Raw genomic sequence first — 23,243 nt, 5'->3', positions numbered from 1 at the left:
AGAAGAGAAAAAAATAAATAGCAAGAAAGAAAATGAGAAAGAATAATAAGAAATAGAAAAGAAAGAAATAAAAGGGAACAAAGAAAAGAGTGAAAGAAAAAGAAAAGGAAGAAAGAATAGTAGAAAAAATAGAAAGAAAAAGAGAAATAGAAAGAAAAAGAAATAGAAAAAATGAAAGAAAAAGAGAAAGAGAAAGAAAGAAAAGAAAGAAAAAGAAATAAATGGAAACAGAAATATGAGAAATAGAAAGAAAGAAAAGAGAGAAGGAAAGAAAAGAAAGAAAAATAGACAAAGGAAAGAAAAGAGAAAAATAGAAAGAATGATAAGTACGAAGAAAGGAAGAAAGAAAAAGACAGAGAAATAGAAAGAGAAAGAAAGAATGCATGAGGGAATGTTGCACTGGTGATGGGGGGTGTTCTTTACATGACTGAAACCCAACCACAATCATGTTTGTAATCAAGGTGTTTAAATAAAATATTTAAAAAAATATTGTGGAGCCAGAGAGATAGTACAGCGACGTTTGGCTTGCAAGCAGCCAATCCAGGACCTAAGGTAGTTGGTTCGAATTCCAGAGTCCCATATTGTCCCCCGTGCCTGCCAGGAGCTATTTCTGAGCAGATAGTCAGGAGTAACCCCTGAGCAACGCCAGGTGTGGCCCAAAAACCAAAAAAAAAATAATTGCATTCTAGAAAAAACTAATTAATATTAAAAATTATCAAAGAATTTTAAAATGTTTTAACTATACTGAAACAGTGATAGTTTGCTAAGTCACAATGAAAATTCTCCAAGTATTGGTATGATAAAATTTTAATATATAATAGAAAAGTGCATTAATAAAAGGATTTAAGTTTTGGAAAAAGAATGAATGAATGAGAGAAAGAGAAATAGAAAGAATGAAAAAGGATGAGAAATACAAAGAGAAAAGAAAGAAAAATAGAAATAGAAAAAAAATAAAAAATAGAAAGAGAACAAGAAAAAGAAAGAAAGAAGTAGCAAGAAAGAAAAAGATAAAGATAAATAGAAAAAAGAAAGAAGAAAGAAAAAAGAGTGAAAGTAAAAGTAAGAAAGGAAGTAGGCTAGGCTATGTTTGGTAGTTTATATGTATTAAGTACATGTAAATGTAAATGTATTAACTAAGCTTTTTTAAGTTTGTGAGGACTTCATAAATTATAAAAATTTATTTTGAATCATTAAATTGATTAAATATGTAATACACCCATATTAGCATTATAAAGTTCAAGTAGACGTGTAAATTTTATCAAAATATTTGTACTGGGGCTGGAGTGGTGGTGCAAGTGATAGGGCCTTTTCCTTGCATGCATCTAATCTAGGACAGACTTTGGTTTAATCCCCTGGCGTTCCATATGGTCTCCCCCCAAGCCAGGAGTGATTTCTGAGCACATAGCCAGGAGTAATCCCTGAGGGCCACCGGGTGTGGCCCAAAAATGTTTGTACTGAATAGGTATTAAAATGACAGTATTTGGGGGGGGGAGTTCACACCTGGAGGCACTCAGGGGTTACTCCTGGCTCTGTGCTCAGAAATTGCTCTTGGCAGGGTCGGGGGACCATATGGGATGCCAGGCATTCAATTCGGGTCCATCCCGGATTGGCCATGTGCAAGACTAATGTCCTACCACTGTGCTATTACTATGGCCCAAAAGATTTTAATATACAACATATCCTAGAGTAATATTATTTTATTATCAAATTAATGAGAAGAAAGATCTAGTCTTAGTCAATGGTATTGCATGTGTAATAGGGACACACTTTTTTACAGGACTGTGTTTTCGCTGCTATTCTGGTTTGCTCCTCCATTCAAGAGATTTGAATCTATAGGTTTAATCTAGAAGTTTAAATCTAAAACATAAGATTTAAAGATTTGCTTAAATAGCATCAATATAACTATTTTGTGTATATGTGTGTACACTACCATGGAAAGCTACACTTGACTTATTTTTAGTATGCTTTCACTCTCTTAAAAAAGCTCCTGGGAGTTAATATCTTGAGCTCAAAAAGCACATTGGAAGATGAGTGATTGGATGAATATATCATTGAAGGGTATCTGAAGTGTTTGGGGTCTTTATTAAGAAGTGTGATATGGGGCCTGAGCGATAGCACAGTGGCAGGGTGTTTGCTTTGGAGGAGGCCAATCCGGGATGGACCTGGTTTGATCCCCAGCGTCCTATGTGGTTCTCCTAGCCAGGAGCAATTTCTGAGTGCATAGCCAGGAGTAACTCCTAAGCATCACTTGTTGTGGCCCCAAAACAAACAAAACGTGTGGTAATATTTTAGTGGTTCAAAATAATGTTTAGGACACCTGCCACCTTGATGGGAGAGAAATGGCATGCAAACAAGCAAGAAAACAAAAAACATGATGCTACTGAATCTTCTTAGATAGAATGGTCCAGAACTCTGCAATCTTTTTGAAATGGGGGCAGACAGTTTCCCTTTTCTTTCTGAAAGCACAATTCATGTCCACACCCAACACCCTCTGACTCAACAGTCTAGTTCTCCAACTTATCTCAAAAATAACAGGAAAAAGAAAATGTTTTCCATGTTGGACAAGTCTATGGTCAGAAAACACTGGTATATTATCAGAATGGGTACAGGAAATGCCTCTTCCACACAAAACTCCCAAACATCACCATTAAACCTAGCAGCCCCACTACATACCTGACATCTTGCCTGCTCCAAAACAAATCTCAAAAATAACATGATGCCACCAAATTTGTTTACACTCTCAGGCATAGTGATGACCTCTATCCACAATTAAACATCACCATCAAGCTGCCAAACCACCAAATCAATTTATATCCCCACTCCTGGAGTGCATAACTGCATATGGGGCCATGAGTCACCTCCAAATTTCATAGTACTACCAGCCCAGTAAGATCACAAAAAATTTGATGGGGCAGTAGCATAGAAAACCAATATACTCAATGTGGCTATAGAGACTCTAGACATCTTAAAAACTGACAATAAATATAATCTTTAGGTATATCATTTTACTATAGATCAAAGCATCCAACAATGCCATATGCGCTGCATGTATAAAATCTCTGCCTTCTTTTGAATTTTGGAATTAAGCTCAGATATCCTAATTATCTATACTGAAATTTTCAGATTAAATACTAAAGAAGTTTTCTGCTGACATATCAGTGAGAAAACAATAAAATCATTCCTCCCTCCATATAATCCAGATATACCACTCCTAGGGAAAAAACCTAGGAACACAAAGATACAATTAAAAAATAACCTTCCTCACACATATATTCATTGCAGTGCTATTTACAATAGCCAGACTCTGGAAAAAAACAAGATGCTTTTCAACAGATGAATGGCTAAAAACACTTTAGCCATTTGTGTACATATATACAATGGAATATTATACTGCCACCAGGAGAGATGAAGTCATGAAAATTTTTCTATATGTGGATGTACATGGAATCTATTATGTTGTGTAAAATAAATCAGAGGGAAAGAGACACAGAATAGTCTCACTCATCTATGGGTTTTAGGAATAATTTAAGGGGGCCGGAGAGATAGCCCAGTGGTAGGGTATTTGCCTTGCATGCAGCCGATCCAGGACAGAGGGAGGTTCAAATCCTGGCATCCCATATAGTCCCCTGAGCTTGCTAGGGGCTATTTCTGAGAGCAGAGCCAGGAGTAATCCCTGAGCACCGCTGGATGTGACCCAAAAACCAAAAAAAAAAGAAATAAGAAAGAAATAAAGAAAGAAAGAAAGAAACAAAGAAAGAAAGAAAGAAAGAAAGAAAGAAAGAAAGAAAGAAAGAAAGAAAGAGAGAGAGAAAGAAAGAAAGAAAGAAAAACAAAGAAAGAACGAGAAAGAAAGAAAGAAAGAAAGAAAGAAAGAAGGAAGGAAGGAACGAAGGAAGGAAGGAAGCAAGGAAGGAAGGAACGAAGAAAGAAATAAAGAAAGAAAGAAAATATTTGGGACTAGAAAGATAGCATGGAGGTACGGCGTTTGTCTTGCATGCAGAAGGACGGTGGTTCAAATCCCGGCATCCCATACAGTACCCCGAGCCTGCCAGGAGTGATTTCTGAGTAACCCCTGAGCACTGCCAGGTGTGACCCAAAAACCAATAAATAAATAAATAAATAAATAAATAAATAAACATTATTGTAATAAAGCCCAGAGACAATAGAATTAAGGGCTGCAAGGGCTGGAAGGACCGGCTTACAATTTGAAGCTCACCACAAAGAGTGGTAAATGCTTTTAGGGAAATAACTACACTAACAACTAGCATGAGAATATTAAAGAATGAGAGAAGTAGAATGCCTGTCGTGAATACAGGCAGGGGTGGGGGAGGAGTGGGGCATTGGTGGTGGTAATGTTGCACTGGTGAAGGGGGTATTCATTTTATGACTGAAACCCCACTACAAACATGCTTGTAATCATGATGCTTAAATAAAGATTTATTTAAAAAATTCAAATCCTTCGAAGGCAAATAATGGTCTTGCTAGTTACTTTGCCAGTTACTTTGGTTCCGCTTGTCCAGCTCTTTCTTCAAGTCAGTGTGTCCATGTGATATTTTTAAATGTCCTTTGGAACATAGTTACCTATGATAATTTATCAACCACATAAAGTTTTTTAGTTACCTGAGATCATACATTACATTTGCTTTCATTCTATAACAAAACAAAAATGAAAAGTTTCTGTGAAAAAAAAAACAATCTATTCTCTCAGAATGTAAAACATGCTGTCTTTTCTGCACTTCTGAGTTACATAAATATGTATTTACCACTGGCGAAAAAAACTCTTAAAGAAAAATCTTATAATTCCCACAGGTATATTTATCTTTGAACATATACTACACTCACCACCTGTTCAAGTTTTATAAAAAATTCATATTTTAGTTCAGGTTTTTATTTATAGAACATTATTACATGCAATTTTGATACTTATTCATTACTTCAGGTCATCTTCAATAGAAAATATCATACACAACAAAACATTTCACATTTTTCATTTTATTGAATAAGTTAGTATGCATTGCATTGACATAATAAATCATTACTGGTCCTGCAAAAAGACAGTTGCTCATTTCAAAGCAAAATGAGTGCCTGAGTCCACAGTTCTACTTCTATTGAAATAATTCTAGGTGTCTTGATGTGGGTATAGTCTTTCCCAAGAACCAATTCAAACTAGGCTTGGCTGTCACCTCTTTCTTCAGCTGAGGATTCACCGTATCTAAAATGGGCTTGTAAATAACTCTTCTGCTGTAGAGGTAGTTTTATTCCTGAACTATAAATCACAGAATACATTTTGTCAAAAATTCCATAAAAGGGACAAAGAGATATATTAGAACTCAAAGTTAAAACCATTTTAATTTTTAAGCTAGTCATAGTAGCAAATGTAACAGCTGAACTTTAGAACAACATATTCAGCCAGTGAATATCCAAAACATGCAGTTGACTGTGATGACCATAATTTTTAAATAAATCTTTATGTTTTATTTGATATCAAGAATGTAATTTAACATGGAAAACTACATTAATATACAATTACCACTGTTTTGAACAGAATAGTGACTCCCTAAATATATGTCTATGTTCTAAATGTTGGAAATGTTATTTGGAAAAAAAACTTTGCAGATTTAATGACATTAAGGATCTTGAGGTGAGGTAATTATTAAGAATAATTATAGAAGTCCCTAAATGCCAGTATAAGTATCCTTTTAAGTGAGGCAGAGGCTGATAAAATATATAAAGGGGAAGATAATATGACAGCCAAGCAAAAGATTTGGCCACAAGTTATGGAATAAGTCATAAAGAAGCTATATAAGGCAAGGAAAAGAATTTTCTTTAGAGCCTTTGGAGAGTGTAGCCTTGCCAATACCTCAAGTTGGCACAGTGCTTTTAAAACAAGAAAATAAATTTTGGTTGAATTCAGCTATCATGCATGAAATAGTTTGAAACTGCAGCCACAGGAACCCAATACAGATTTTGGAATATGGAAGTCAGGTACTAATATTACTAAAACCTATTTGGGTGTGATTATGGAATTGTATAATGAGTAAGGATGTGGAGAAAGCATATATTGCCTTCAATAGGCTACTGATAGAAAAAGTTAAAGATGTTTTTAGTGATGGGGAATTCAGAAAGAACCATAGAATATTTTATTGAAAATTAGAGGAAAGAATCCATATAGTGGCAAAAAACCCCACACAACTTTATAGTGGTAAAAATTTGAACTGTTTGCAAGTGTATAAAAAGCAGAACTTTAAGTAATTCACTTGAATATTTACCTGAGGACATTTCAAGCAAAGTGCTGAGGGAATAACCTATTTTCTTCATTTTTAGTAAAATATGAGAATAAATAGACAAATTAATGAAAATGGTTAAGCAGATGTGAATCATTATCTGGTAGATTTTTGAATTTTTTAAATTAATATTGTAAAAGATACTATAATTCTGATTCACTGCTAAGTTAGTGTGCTCTGAAAATGAGGCCAAGAATTTGGCTGGAAAACCTTTGCTGGCTTTAGGGATTAGGTATTAGGTAAAAGAGACACTCAAAACAAGTGAAAAAAGAGAATTAGTAGAATATCTGAGAGAACACTTTTGTTTTAAAGGAATCAATATGACACGAGAGAGGCCTTCAAAGTTTTTGAGAAATTTATAATGGCAGTATCTTTCATTGGCTTTTAATGGCTTGAAAACTACAAAAACAGGTCACAACAAGAAGTGGTCATGTAGCCAAATTTTTATGAGCAGGAAAGGGACAGGTAAAGTTGCAAATGAGTGCTATGCTTCAGGTACAGTAGTCAAGGCTCAAACATGGGAATAGAGACACATAAACTTATACATGTAAACTACAATGCTTTGGAGCAGTTCTCCCAAACACACACTAATCTCTAAAATTTGTAATTAACTGCTTTACTTAGAAAAAGAATCTTAGAGTTGAAATTCAGTTGAAATTAAGTTTAGAATCTTGAGAAAATTATCTGAAATATATGAGAGACTTAAGTGTCTATATGAATTTCAATAAAGAGAGATCGAGGTAAACACCGTACACAGAGAAGTGATGTGAAAATATAGCAGAGGGATATATAACCATAACCCAATGGATGGCAATATTCAACAAAAGATAGAAGAGGAAAGCTTTTCCTCTAGAGTTGGTGGAGGAAGCAAGGCCCTTCATATTTGACATCTGGCCACCTGAATTGTGAAATAATATATTCCTGGCATGTTAAACCACCGATATTTTGGTAATGAAACTACTAGTTTGTGATAATAAAAATACTACAGAAAATGAAATTAATACAACTAATAAACACTTTTAGGGTATTTTACTTTTAAAACATTACAAGAAAAACTTTATAGTTGTTGTTTCACCTATATGGGAGTAATAAAATTAACAAAATATTTTAATATAAATTGGTTCTAAAAATCTCACTATATACTTTTTGAGTGAAACTTTTCAATTTAAAACACAACTGCAAATGTCTAGCACAGGACCATTAGAAACCTGGGAAAACTCCATTATATTGATTACTGGAACTTAATGAAAGAACATGAAGTATTGTTGATACTTCAGGTTTTCCCAAAAAGCTAAAAATCTGGAAAGTTTAAATATGAAAAAGGTGATAAACATTAGCATTTCTATTTTTTGCCAGCTTGATATTAGGGTATGACAATTGTCCCTAAATTATAATCAAGCTTAATATTTCAAAATATTATTGTACTATATCTAAGAACCTATCAAACATCTTTAAAAGAGAGGACAATGTGAAGATATATAAAAACATGAATAGCTAAAAAATACTTATATTAAGTTTTTATATAAATTATTTGGCCCTACATTTTTATACGGTATTAAAAATTTGTGAGAAATTGATATACAACATAAACCTTTGTGTGTGTCTTAAGATTAAATAACTTTAGATACTATTTCTCTAATGTAAAACTTCAGATATTATTATTCTCTTTGATTTTTCTCATAGCAACTTCATAGATTTTAGCAGTATAAAACACAAGAAAGAATGTACTGGAGAAAAATTAAACAATTCTTCTCATTCTACATCACGTATAAAGAAAACTATGATTTACTGCTCTCTTGTTCTGGGATAATCACATTATCTGAGGTGGTGACTACCAAGCCCTAGTATTTGTTCTTTCTATAATATCTGTGATCTGTACTGGAGGAGTAAAAATAGTATTTTCTATATAATAATAAACACATATAATAAATCACAGTCACCAGCATTGATTAATTTTAAAATTGCATTCTGGACAAGTTATATCACATTATTCCAAAACATTTTTTAAATAACTAAAATTTATGTGTAACCTTTCTCCCTCATTTATTTAAGAAAATTGAAGAGACTATCTGTCCTTATAAAGTGATTTTAGAATTATCACCCTAATTTGTTAACACAAGGCATATGTGTTTGAAAAGCTTTCTTAGTCACCAGGACATGAAATTATTGTAGCCATAAAATAACATATACATACATATCTGTCCTTTTATTCTTCAAGTCACCAAAGCAAAATTGGAAAGATGAGTAAAAAGAAAGATAAAAATTGGCTTATCAGACACTTCTATTTCTGCCTGTAGAGATAAAATTTTTCCTTTTAGGGTTTGTAGAATTAATTCTCTGCCTTCAATGTGATTATGGGAGAAGGAATCAAGAAAGAGAAAAAATAAAGCAAAGACAATAAGAATCAATGTTTATCTTTAACAATCTAAAGGTAATTAAATGTTCAGGTAAATCCCATGCATAAACATTAAAATATAATGCTTTTCCCAAAAATAGCCATATAAAGTATTTGTATAAAGTAGATATATGTGCATGATTAGAAAACACCTTTTAAAATAAAATTTAAATCACTTTATTTCTAACTGGATTCTGTTAAACTTTGGTTTTATTTTTTAGCAATAAGTGCCTGAAATAGCATGCTGAAACTCTAAATTAATAAATTTAATTTACGCCAAAGCAAAACTTTCACTACAGATGAAATTTTAAATGACTTGACGGGTGAAGCAGTACTTCTTTGAGTTTTTCCAAAATAGCTTCTCTTACAGAGCATGCAATATTAGCATTTCTCCAGAGCACAAACATGCATATTTTCATTGACCTTTTCTTTTTCTATGTAACAGATACCAAAAGCAGAATTGAATCTATTTAATTTTCTCTTTTTTTTTTCTATATTGTAAGGGGGTGTTGCAAATTTAAGTAACATTGTAAACTTCTGACAGTAAATATTTTCAAAAGCCTTTAAACTCTTCCATTTCTTACTCTTTGCACTATTATCATTGGGTCACACTAAATAACAAAAGTACAGGTCTGTACACAAAACAAAACACACATTTTATAATTCTAGTCATTGTGTTCACGTAAAATTGTGGGAAGTCTTATAATAACAGGAGAAATGCACACTATTTCATCCAGCTTAGCTTGATATTTGCAGACTCCACTTATTTCCTCTCCATTCCTTGTTTTGTTCTTCATAAACTGTACGATTTTATTTACTTAAATATATTCATATACTTTGGCATCAGCAAATCACTTAGATGAGACAGCTCCATTGTGACGAGAGCGTGATCTTTCTAATGGTGGTACTCGTCTGTTATCTGTAAGATTAAAAAAAAGCATGAAAATTATGTGATCATTTTTATATAGTCTATTACTCATTGTAAGGTACAGCCAAGTTCTCAACCTGTTTTTAAGTATCACTTAAGTTAGATATTAATACATCAATAAGTAACAACACTGGTAGAATAATTTTTATTTTACTTTTTTAAAAAATATTTTTTTAGTAGTTCACAATTTCTATAATTAGCAGAATGGCTTTTCTAAGGAAGCAAAGATAGAGTGATAAAACAAGTGGAAATATTCTTCAGAGTAGTCCCATTTGAAATAGCAGATGACACTAAAAATTCCTTGATAAATATCTGGAATAAAAATAATTTATGTTCAGTTACTTAAGCTGTAATGTAGGCAGATACTTCATAAAATTTAAATGTTCTGCTTACCTTTAGAGGACAAATTATTAGAAATGCTTTTTATTATCTACAATGCAATGGTCTTATTTAGATACCATTGCATTATATACTACTTATAGAAGTTAATACTGATAGCTCAAATTCCCTAAGAAAAGTATCACTGTAGGTCTGGTGAGAGATGGCTGGAACATATATTGTATTTGTCTTACCAAAAGATTTACGTTTTTTCCCCAAAGTATATCTTATGCAGAGAATGCTACTTGGAGCTGAAGTCTGAGTGAAGGGGAAAAGAGCATCTAAAAACTATGTGGGTCTTATAGAATAAAAAATACAGTATTTCACATGCAGGTTCTCATGTTCTCAGAACTCGATGAGCAATCAGAGCACCAAGCTAGAAGTAGCTTCCTCCACTCAGCACTTCTGGTTATGGTCTCAAAACCAACCCTAAATTTAGAAATACACTGAGCATGAAAAACAAAGTTTTATAAGTTACTGAAAATTTGAAAGTTGATTAAAATACTATGTTATGGTTACATGTCATTTCTTACCTTAGGTACAAAATACATAGTTTAAAATTATTTTCTGACAAAAGCACAATGTACTTAGACTCCCTGTTTAGAAGGAGATTATGTTCTTAGAACTAATGTACAGATCTATATGCTAATACTTTATACTCCTTAAGTATTATTTGTGTTTTACTAGCAGAGGTCACACACATTGATAAAACTGATGTGGACTTACAACACAAATATAATACTCAAAAGTTAGGCTGCTTTATTCACATCTAAATAAGATGTGGGGGGTCTCCTAAACAATTGCTTCCTCCCTAAAATGGTAATATCCCACATATATCCAATCTTGACCCCATATGTCATGGTAGGAATAAAGTTTCACAATAGCACATTTTCCTTCTGTGCTACTATGTCCTGACTAATCTCTAGTCATGTGTAGTTTATTCACAGAGAAAAGCGCTAGTTCCATGAAGTTTGCCTCAGTAGTATCTCTGTACAAGCTAACAAACAAAAATGTTTCATAATGTAATAAGACCATAGACATGTGAAAAAGACTTTTCTGTTTAGAAATTTGTCTGAGTGATGGTTTCATTGGGTATACTTTAAAAGATATGGATGCTACTCCCAAATGGAAGGAATATTGCACACAAAATTAAAAGCAGCAAACAACATTGAATTTATGCTGTTGAGATTATAAGATTTATTTTCTCCTCTGCCCAAAGAAGAGAATACAGAAATACATATGTCAAACCTTTACTGTGAAATATTTCTTTAGATTTGCAAATACACTTGCAATATATTTAGAAGATCAGCCGCAGAAGAATTTATGACCATCCGGATATCTATCAGTCTGAATATGGAACATGCGAAATTTTATTCTTTCTAAAAATAAACTTTAAAGAATGGAGAACAAGTACAATGGGTAAGGGTAAGGTAAGTATAGTGAGTGAGCCATGCACACAGAAACCTGAGTTCAATTCCCAGTACCACATATGGTCCTCCATGCCACACCAGGAGTGATCCATAAGCACAAAGCCAGGAGTTAGGCCTGAAGCAGGCAGGAAGAATGGGTGCTGGCACACACACACACACACACACACACACACACACACTTGTTGCCTTGGCAATGAGGATAGCATTTGGAGGGTGGGTGCTGGCAATGAAGTCTCAAGAGATGAGGTGGGATTTAATTAATCACATCTTTAAATTGACCTAACGTAATCATAAGGCATTCTGGCTGAATTTACATTGTGGACACAGGAGCTGAGGTCTGATAGAGCCCTGGATGCCCTTTCCGGAGAGAGGTTACAGCCGAAACAAACTGTATTAAGGACACTCAGCTTAACACCACTTGAACGACAGAATCTGAACACCATAGGAAGCCCTATATGGAGGAAAATTTTGGAGAAAAATCTTTAAAACCAGCCCTCAAACTAAATAGATTGTTTGACCATTCTATGGAGGTTGGCCCTCTTCTCCACCAGAGATGTGTACTCTAGACTCTCCTGGAGAATTTCAGACTCTTATAAATGAATCTCTCTCTTTTTCTATTTATAACTTAAAATATAACTGTATTCTTGACTATTCATCTGCTTCTTGCATTCTTTTCTTCATAGGAAAGCAAAGGAATTGGAAACCTGGTTTAGAATTGACTTTCCTTTCTGGCAAGGAGTTCCAGCCTGAATTCCACAGCCTTCCAAGAAATTAGATGGTAGGGATTATTTGCCACGTTGAGTATAGTAAATGGAACCTAGGTGATGTCTGAGGATTTCCCCAGGGGGCTGGTGGGAAATAATGTCTTTGCCATGCAGATGCTCTTCAAATACTCTTATTTATTCTAAATCTGCTCAGGTGCTTCTTTGAGTGACTGAGGTGGAAAGAGAAAAGCAATAGACTATATTCTTCAAGCTTCCATCTCTCTTACCTACACCACATCAGTCACCCTACAGTGATTTTATTCTTTAAAATTTCATTATATTTGTGATTCAGATCACATGAAACTTTATTACTTAGATGTCACTAATGTGTATATATATGTTTATATATGTGTGACATCTAAGTAATAAAGTATATACAAACATATATACACACACATATATGTTGCCTTGATTTAGTTTTTCTGTTTTGTTTTGCTACACTTGGCTGTGCTCAAGGCTCACTTCTGGCTCTAAAACTCATGGGTCCTTCCTGGAAAGCACCGGAGACAATAATCATCACTAGGTATGGAACACGAGTTGGATGCTTGTAAGGCATTCTGTTGTAATAACCTCTATTCTGATGGTTTGTGAACTCTTATCATCTAAAATAAGCTTCTAATATCAAACTTGATCATTGCATTACTAGCATTTAAACATTCACTATTAAAGCTATTACATATGTGAATGGTAATATTATATAGAAAGGATTGGTCCAGATTAAATAAAGATTTGTGCCTTGGTTATATAAACACCATGATCAACACCAACCATATCTCACTCCTGAAATGTTATCAGAATATACTCACTACTGGATCAAAGAAATAAGCATGTCCAAAAATTTACTACAACATTAGACCTGAAACAAACTTATTAGTAATAAGCAGCTATAAAGAAATAGGTAAACAAACAGAAATCAACTTTCAGGTCAAAATGAACTGAAAAGAGAGCATAAAAACCGGCTAAGCTTTGCAAAAGCCGGCTCCCTGTGTGTGACACCAGGCGGGGAAAATCCGCGAAAGTACACCGGCCCAGTGGGGCTCAACTGTGAAAGACTGTGAGTGTGACCTGTCTATGTCTGTCTACTGTCCTCTTGCGTGAATCTCTTGCGAGTGGGGCAAAAAGAGCCTCCAGAAACCTCGCTCGCCCAGACGCCATTTTCAGGGAGGGACTTCAGAGCATAAAAACCTGCTAAGCTTTGCAAAAGCCGGCTCCCTGTGTGTGACACCAGGCGGGGAAAATCCGCGAAAGTACACCGGCCCAGTGGGGCTCAACTGTGAAAGACTGTGAGTGTGACCTGTCTATGTCTGTCTACTGTCCTCTTGCGTGAATCTCTTGCGAGTGGGGCAAAAAGAGCCTCCAGAAACCTCGCTCGCCCAGACGCCATTTTCAGGGAGGGACTTCAGAGCATAAAAACCTGCTAAGCTTTGCAAAAGCCGGCTCCCTGTGTGTGACACCAGGCGGGGAAAATCCGCGAAAGTACACCGGCCCAGTGGGGCTCAACTGTGAAAGACTGTGAGTGTGACCTGTCTATGTCTGTCTACTATCCTCTTGCGTGAAACTCTTGCGAGTGGGGCAAAAAGAGGCTCAGAGGAGCACGGCCACTCCGCTTCGCTACGCGGCCGTGCACTCTTTCTAAGGAAAGAACTCCATTGCAACAAGAAGGAAAAATCACACTAAGAACGGCGCTATATCACAGAAGCAAACATTTCTCTCTGGACTGTCTTCTCTGTTGCATGCTCGGGCCTAAGATTTGACCCAGTGTGAGGCTTCATCCACGGAGGACTCCCCTCCCTTAGAGGCAAGTCAGCCCATCCAGAAAGGGAGGAGCCAGAGGAGTGTGCTGCCTACATCATATAGACAATGAATACCACCACAACACGTAGAAAAAGCCACAATACAAGTGTGACAATGGGGAAACAACGCAGGCCAGCATCAGACATAGAGAATGAAGATGACAATTCTGAGGACCAGATAATGACTGAACAACTAATCAACCTCTCAGATAAAGACTTTAGACTAGCAATATGGAAGGTGCTCAACAGACTCCAAGAAACCATGGATCGAGTTGAACAGAACACTAAAAAGAACCAAGAAAATATGAAGGCAGAAATGACAAAACTCCAAAATGAAATAACATGTCAACTAACAGGACTGAAAAAGTCAGTAAACGAAGTGAATGACAAAATGGATAAGCTCTGGGACAGGGTATCAGAAGCTGAGAATAGACTTGGTGCTGTGGAAGATGAGATACATAACAATTCCATACAGCAGGAGAGATTGGACAAAAAACTTAAAGCAAATGAGCAGACAATGGAAAAATTAGTCAAAGAATGGGAACAGACGAAAATAGAAGTCTATGATAAGATCAACAGAAACAACTTAAGAATCATTGGAGTCCCAGAGACCCAGGAAGAAAATTTCCAGGAAGAATCAATGGTCAAGAACATCATTAAAGAGAAACTTCCAGAGCTAAAGAATATATGTGATCAAATCCTGCATGCCCGAAGAGTACCAACCAAAAGAGACCCCAGAAAAACCACCCCAAGACACATCCTAGTCACAATGACAAATCCCACAGATAGAGACAGAATTCTGAAAACAGCAAGATCAAAAGGGGAAATCATGTTCAAGCAAGCTTCCCTGAGATTTACAGCTGACCTGTCACCAGAAACACTCAATGCCAGAAAGCAGTGGTGGGATATTGTGACAAGACTGAATGAAATGAATGCTTCACCCAGAATACTATACCCAGCAAAACTCACTTTCCGGTTTGATGGAAGAATACATGGTTTCACAGACAAAAAACAGCTCAGAAACTTCACAGACACAAAACCAGTCTTAAGAGAAAAACTGAAAGACCTAATCTAAGACAAGACTACCCAAAAGACACACCAAATTTTGAAATAAAGATGGCGTTAAATCCCAGGACAATTCTTTCTCTCAACGTCAATGGACTAAATGCACCAGTTAAGAGACACAGAGTGGCTAAATGGATCAAAAAACTCAATCCAACCTTCTGCTGCCTACAAGAAACGCACCTGAATAGTCAGAACAAACATAAACTCAAAATAAAAGGCTGGAGAAAAATTATCCAAGCAAACAACACCCATAAAAAAGCTGGAGTGGCCATACTAATATCAGATAATGCAAACTTTATACTCAGGAAGGTTGTAAGGGACAAAGACGGACATTTTATATTAATCAAGGGGTACGTAGAGCAGGAAGAATTCACTCTCCTAAACATATATGCACCGAATGAGGGGCCAGCAAAATATTTAATACAACTGTTGACAAATCTGAAAAATAATATCAACAACAACACAATAATTGTGGGGGACCTTAACACGGCTTTGTCAACACTGGACAGGTCAACCAGACTGAAACCCAACAAGAATATACTAGACCTGAAAAGAGAAATGGAAGAAAGAGGCCTAGTGGATATATATAGGACACTCCATACCCAGAAACCTGGATACACATTCTTCTCCAATGTACATGGGACATTCTCCAGGATAGACTACATGCTGGCACATAAAACATACCTCCATAAGATCAAGAGGATAGAAATTTTGCAGACGACCTTCGCTGACCACAAGGCTCTGAAATTATTTGTGAACTCCAAAGGGACACAGAAGAAACACTTTAACACCTGGAAGTTAAACAGCCTCATGCTCAATAACCAGTGGGTCCGAGATGAAATCAAGGAGGAAATAAAAAGGTTCCTGGAAACAAATGACAATAAAGACACAAACTCTCAGAACTTATGGGACACAGCAAAAGCAGTACTGAGAGGAAAATTTATAGCTTTGCAAGCACACATCAGGAAGGAAGAAGGAGCTTACCTGAGTAGCTTAATGACACAGCTAATAGAACTAGAAAATGCTCAACAAAAGGACCCAAGAATAGGAAGACAGAAGGAAATAACAAAGCTGAGAGCAGAAATCAACGAAGTGGAAACTCAAAAAACAATCCGAAAGATCGACGAAAGCAGAAGTTGGTTCTTTGAAAAAATAAACAAGATTGATAGACCACTGGCAAACCTAACAAAGAAAGAGAGAGAGAGAAACTTGATAACTCGTATCAGGAATGAAAAAGGAGAGATCACTACTGATATGACAGAGATTCAAAGGGTAATCAGAAACTACTTTGAAAAACTCTACGCCACTAAAAATGAGAACCTGGAAGAAATGGATAAATTCTTGGACTCTTATAATCTTCCACGGTTTAAGGAAGAGGATGTAGCATATCTAAACACCCCCATCACCATTGATGAAATTAAAACAGTAATCAAATGTCTGCCGAAAAACAAAAGCCCAGGTCCAGATGGATTCACTAATGAATTCTATCAAACTTTCCAAGAGGAACTACTGCCAATCTTGGCAAGACTCTTTCATGAAATTGAACAAACAGAAACACTTCCAAATAGCTTTTATGAAGCCAACATCACCTTGATACCTAAACCAGACAGAGACGCTACCAAAAAAGAAAATTACAGACCAATATCACTGATGAATGCAGATGCAAAGATCCTCAACAAAATCCTGGCAAATAGGATTCAATGCCTTGTTAAGAAGATCATCCACTACGATCAAGTAGGTTTCATCCCAGGAATGCAAGGCTGGTTTAACATCCGTAAATCTATCAACATAATACACAACATCAATAACAAGAAAAATAAAAACCACATGATCATATCAATAGATGCAGAGAAAGCATTTGATAAGGTCCAACACCCATTCTTGATCAAAACTCTCAGCAAGATGGGAATGGAGGGAACCTTTCTCAATATAGTGAAGGCCATCTACCAAAAGCCAGTGGCAAATATTATCCTCAATGGAGAAAAACTGAAAGCCTTCCCTCTAAATTCTGGCACAAGACAAGGCTGTCCTCTCTCACCACTCCTATTCAACATAGCACTGGAAGTACTTGCTATAGCGATTAGGCAAGAAAAGGATATCAAGGGAATCCAGATAGGAAAGGAAGAAGTCAAGCTCTCACTGTTTGCAGATGACATGATACTCTACTTAGAAAATCCTAAAGACTCTATCAAAAAGCTTCTAGAAACAATAGACTCATATAGCAAGGTGGCAGGCTACAAAATTAACACACAAAAATCAATGGCCTTTCTATATACCAATAGTAATAAGGATGAAATGGACATTAAGAAAACAACCCCATTCACAATAGTGCCACACAAACTCAAATATCTTGGAATCAACTTGACTAAATATGTGAAGGACCTATACAAAGAAAACTATAAAACTCTGCTCCAAGAAATAAGAGAGGACACACGGAAATGGAAACGCATACCCTGCTCATGGATTGGCAGGATTAACATCATCAAAATGTCAATACTCCCCAAGGCATTATACAGATTTAATGCCATCCCTCTAAAGATACCCATGACATTCTTCAAAGAAGTGGATCAGACACTTTTGAAATTCATTTGGAACAATAAACACCCTCGAATAGCTAAAGCAATCATTGGGAAAAAGAATATGGGAGGAATTACTTTTCCCAACTTTAAACTGTACTACAAAGCAACAGTTATCAAAACAGCATGGTATTGGAATAAGGATAGGTCCTCAGATCAGTGGAATAGGCTTGAATACTCAGAAAATGTTCCCCAGAGATACAACCATCTAATTTTTGATAAAGGAGCAGGAAATCCTAAATGGAGCAGGGAAAGCCTCTTCAACAAGTGGTGTTGGCACAATTGGATAGCCACTTGCAAAAAATTAAACTCAGACCCCCAGCTAACATCATGTACAAAGGTAAAATCCAAATGGATTAAAGACCTCGATATCAGCCCCAAAACCATAAGATATATAGAACAGCACATAGGCAAAACACTCCAGGACATTACAGGCATCTTCAAGGAGGAAACTGCACTCTCCAAGCAAGTGAAAGCAGAGATTAACAGATGGGAATATATTAAGCTGAGAAGCTTCTGCACCTCAAAGGAAATAGTGCCCAGGATACAAGAGCCACCCACTGAGTGGGAGAAACTATTCACCCAATACCCATCAGATAAGGGGCTAATCTCCAAAATATACAAGGCACTGACAGAACTTTACAAGAAAAAAACATCTAACCCCATCAAAAAATGGGCAGAAGAAATGAACAGACACTTTGACAAAGAAGAAATACACATGGCCAAAAGACACATGAAAAAATGTTCCACATCACTAATCATCAGGGAGATGCAAATCAAAACAACGATGAGATACCACCTCACACCCCAGAGAATGGCACACATCACAAAGAATGAGAATAAACAGTGTTGGCGGGGATGTGGAGAGAAAGGAACTCTTATCCACTGCTGGTGGGAATGCTGTCTAGTTCAACCTTTATGGAAAGCGAAATGGAGATTCCTCCAAAAACTGGAAATCGAGCTCCCATACGATCCAGCTATACCACTCCTAGGAATATACCCTAGGAACACAAAAATACAATACAAAAACCCCTTCCTTACACCTATATTCATTGCAGCTCTATTTACCATAGCAAGACTCTGGAAACAACCAAGATGCCCTTCAACAGACGAATGGCTAAAGAAACTGTGGTACATATACACAATGGAATATTATGCAGCTGTCAGGAGAGATGAAGTCATGAAATTTTCCTATACATGGATGTACATGGAATCTATTATGCTGAGTGAAATAAGTCAGAGAGAGAGAGAAAAACGCAGAATGGTCTCACTCATCTATGGGTTTTAAGAAAAATGAAAGACACCCTTGTAATAATAATTTTCAGACACAAAAGAGAAAAGGGCTGGAAGTTCCCGCTCACCTCAGGAAGCTCACCACAAAGAGTGATGAGTTTAGTTAGAGAAATAACTACATTTTGAACTGTCCTAATATTGAGAATGTATGAGGGAAATGTAGAGCCTGTTTAGGGTACAGGCGGGGGTTGGGTGGGGAGGAGGGAGATTTGGGACTTGGGTGATGGGAATGTTGCACTGGTGATGGGTGGTGTTCCTTTTATGACTGAAACCCAAACACAATCATGTATGTAATCAAGGTGTTTAAATAAAAAAAATTATGCATTAGAAAAAAAAATGAACTGAAAAAAGATATAAAAGTCCTGGTGAGCCTTAATAAGACTGATTAATGTTCCAAGTCTATCTCAGGACATATTTCCTCCTCTCCAACCCTTCCCTTTAATACTTCTCTTGCAACACACTTTTGGGATCTAATGGGATCCTATGCTCATTAGCTACTTACAAGAGAAAAATATGTAAAAGTCAACATATACCTTTATATTTCTTTCATTTATTTTCCTGTGGTGACTGGTTGTGATGATCACACACGTTACTTGTCATATACCATAAAGAAAGAGAAGAAAAATGTCTGCCACAAAGGCAGACAGGTGGGAGGGCAGAAAGTAAACTGGGGTTATTGGCGGCAAGAAGTGTGCACTCAAGAAGAGTGTTGTAGGCCTGGAGAGATAGCACAGCGGTGTTTGCCTTGCAAGCAGCCGATCCAGGACCAAAGGTGGTTGGTTCGAATCCCGGTGTCCCATATGGTCCCCCGTGCCTGCCAGGAGCTATTTCTGAGCACACAGCCAGGAGTAACCCCTGAGCACCGCCGGGTGTGGCCCAAAAACAAAAAACAAAACAAAACAAAAAAAAACAAAAAAAAGGGTGTTGTACATTCTATGACTGAAACTTAAACATGAGTAACTCTCTAACTGTATCCAAATTGATTCAATTAAAGAATGTAATTACAAATAAAATAGATTTAAAAAGGAAAAGTTGGAGGCGGAGTGGTGGCGCAAGCGGTAAACTGTCTGCCTTGCCAGAGCTAGTGTAGGACTGACCGCGGTTCGAACTCCTGGCATCCCATATGGTCCTCTAAGCCAGGAGTGATTTCTGAGCACATAGTCAGGAGTAACCCCTAAGCGTCACCGGGTGTGCCCCCAATAAAAAAAGAAAGATTGAGGGGCCAGAGAGATAGTACAGCAGTAGGGCGTTTGCCTTGCACACAGCCAACCAGGACAAACCCCCGTTTGACTCCTAGCATTCCATATGGTCCCCTGAACCTGCCAGGGGTGATTTCTGAGCACAGAGCCAGGAGTAATGCCTGAGTGCTGCCAGGTGTGGCCCAACAAAACAAACAAAAAGAAAAAAAAGAATAAAGAAAGGTTGAAATCAACTGGTTTAGTGCCCTGGTTTAGCTGCTGATCCATACACGAGTATCCACTTGTAATTTAAATAGATATAGAAAAGTTAAAGAATGCTGATTTGGTTGGCAAAAAATAGGACCTTTCCTGCCAAATGTCAGTAGTCTAAAAACGTGTGGGGTGGATATGTATATATACATATATACATATTAATTACATAATTTTCTTTCAAGGGGACTGGCTTCAATCCTTACCACATTTCCCAGAGCACCATTGGAAGTAGCTCCTGAGCAGTACTGAGTATGATACCTTACATAATAATAAAACACACACATATATATTTATATTTATCTGAGACAATATATAGTTTTGTTAACAAGAAATAGCGTCCCTTTTTAGTTTTCTTGATAATATTTTGGAAATTGATGACCAGAAGATATGGCAGATAAATGCTGCCTATATTTGTATATTTGTTTGATATTTTGTACAACGATGAAAAAATTCATTGGAGGGTTTGTAAATATTGCTTGCCATATTCCTCTTCCTTTTTATTAACACCTGAGTTAATATAGTAAATAGAAAAGTAGGTATAATAAATTATCATGGTTTAAAGATTTATCTAATTACTCAAGATTTTATTGTTTGTAAACATAAGAACCAGTGTAGCAATGAAGCCAGAGATTTCAGTCCCAATATGTCCCTTTCAAATTCACAATATTCATATCCATAACATAACTAATTCTCTTGGTCATCAAAGTGTAGTCTAGTCTTACACAGAGAGAAGTGGCATAATGTAAAGTTGAAGAACAGACAAAGTTACATAAAAGCATGCTTTTTAAATAAGTAGGACAGCCAAGAGTAAAACAATATTCCAATCTGTCACCAGTAGAGAATATTAATACATGATCTAGCTGTAACAAGCTTCTGCATATTCTGAATCTAAAGTTAGTCAGCTCAAACTAATATAATAGCTTTCCACACTGTCAGAAGAGCAAGTCATTTTATGCATTTTCTCAGTATCAGTTGGTTCGGCATTCATCTCAAAGCTTTCTCAAATGAATCCTGAAATGAATGGATTAGGTCTGTAATTCTGCTCTAAAATTCATTCATACAACTATTAATTTAGAAACTATATACAAGCTAGATCTTCCATGAAATATCTAAATGTCACAAGGATTAAAATATATAACTAAATTACATCACTACATCAGTAATTTCCTTCTTAGTGAAAATATAATCAAGTGAAATTATTGTAATAAGCACATCACAGATAAAGTTTAAAAGCAACACAAGAAACAAAACAAAGAACTCAAACTTGATGCATTTAATTTATAAATAGGCAATTTAATTCTCTAACAAAACTGAGTGTATGCTAAAAGTATAATAATATATCTTGTAATTTGAATGAGTTAGTTAAATTGGATTAAAATTTGTGATTAAAAAGGCCAAGTTTATTATTCATTTTCCCTAAGTAGGTTTCCATATGTTGTCTATAAAAGAATTGTTTGCTCTCGGCTATTTCATAGGCCTATAGACCATGTTGAATTAATATATTGTATTGGCTCCTCCAGTCAAGGTAACATAAAATAAATATGTGTCCAGTATCTACAGCTCTTTGTGTCAAACCTTACTCCATTTTAATGCAAATTGGTTGACTAGAAAACAAAGCAAAGAAATACTTTGTAATTTACTGTGATCTTTTACTTTTTTAAAAGTAAAATGTGATAGACTGACCATAGGCAATGTTCTGGCAAATTGAGCAAATGGAGGTCAGGGACTATGCAGTTTAGGCTAAAAAACAATAATAAACAAACAAGTCATTCAATAAAATGTTAGGTTTCTTTTGAAATGTATGTTGAGCTGCTATTTGTATTTTAATCCTTAACTAAAGACAATTTTAGATTTTTAGACTGAAATAACTTCACATGAGATTATACTTTTCCTACTGAGTGCCAGGATTAAAAAACTGATCTGTGTGATGTTTTTCTCAAATCAGTAGAAATGACTCGAAGATGGCAGATAAAATTAGGATATAGCCTAATGTTTTGGTGAAGAACAGCTGAGTAGATTCCAAATGATAGTAAGTATATGAATACCTTATCTCACTTGAGAATTTTAGTATTTAAAGTGGTTTTATATGACAAGCAAATAATGCTATTTGAGTCAATCATTTAATATTTCCCAAATTCCAGTGAGATAATATTGCTTACATATATATACATGTTCAATAATATCTGTTAATATTTTACACTTTGGTCTGTCCCTTCATTTTTAAATTTAGAAAGTGTCTAGATAGAGACATCTAGACACTCCTCTTGTTACCCCTTTCTCTTCTTTAAAATTTCTTTCACATTTACCTAAATAACTAAGAATTTGTTTATTTTTTTGGTTTTTGGGCCACACCCAGAGATGCTCAGGAATTACTCCTGGCTCTGTATTTCAGAAATCATTGCTGGCAGGCTGGGGGACCATAAGGGATGCAGGGATCGAATCCAAGTTCGTCCCATGTTGGCAGCATGAAAGGCAAACACCCTACCACTATGCTATTTCTTTGGCCACAATAGTTTTTTATAGACTGAAAATATAAATTTCCTTACATATTTCTTTTTTTAGTTCTTAGAAAGAATAAATGAGTTATTCCAGCATATTATTTGTATAGAAATAATAAACATCTATAGATATACTAGTATTTGTTTTTATGTCATTGGCCAAAGAATTCTCCAATATTTTTTAATTTTTTTTGGGGTTTTTTGCCATGCCCATTTGATGCTCAGGGATTACTCCTTGCTAAATGCTCAGAAATTGCCCCTGGCTTGGGGGGGCATATGGGATGCTGGGGGGTCGAACTGCGGCCATTCCTTGGCTAGCGCTTGCAAGGCAGACACCTTACCTCTAGTGACACCTCGCCGCCCCCCCTTTTTTGAATTCTCCAATATT

General features: G+C 35.9%; 1 protein-coding gene across 1 annotated transcript in view; it reads right to left on the bottom strand.

Annotated features, from left to right (window-relative positions):
* Positions 1-8,710: 8,710 nt before the first annotated feature.
* DIAPH2 (diaphanous related formin 2) overlaps positions 8,711-23,243 on the bottom strand; it is a 370,213-nt gene continuing 355,680 nt past the window's right edge. Inside the window, exon 27 of the mRNA XM_049766649.1 lies at positions 8,711-9,598. Within this exon, the coding sequence (XP_049622606.1) occupies positions 9,531-9,598 (68 nt within the window). The 3' untranslated portion in view covers positions 8,711-9,530. The remainder of the gene's footprint in view (positions 9,599-23,243) is intronic.

This window comes from Suncus etruscus, chromosome X (assembly GCF_024139225.1).
Source record: "Suncus etruscus isolate mSunEtr1 chromosome X, mSunEtr1.pri.cur, whole genome shotgun sequence".
NCBI classification, from domain to species: domain Eukaryota; kingdom Metazoa; phylum Chordata; class Mammalia; order Eulipotyphla; family Soricidae; genus Suncus; species Suncus etruscus.
This window is presented reverse-complemented; position numbering and strand designations above follow the sequence as displayed.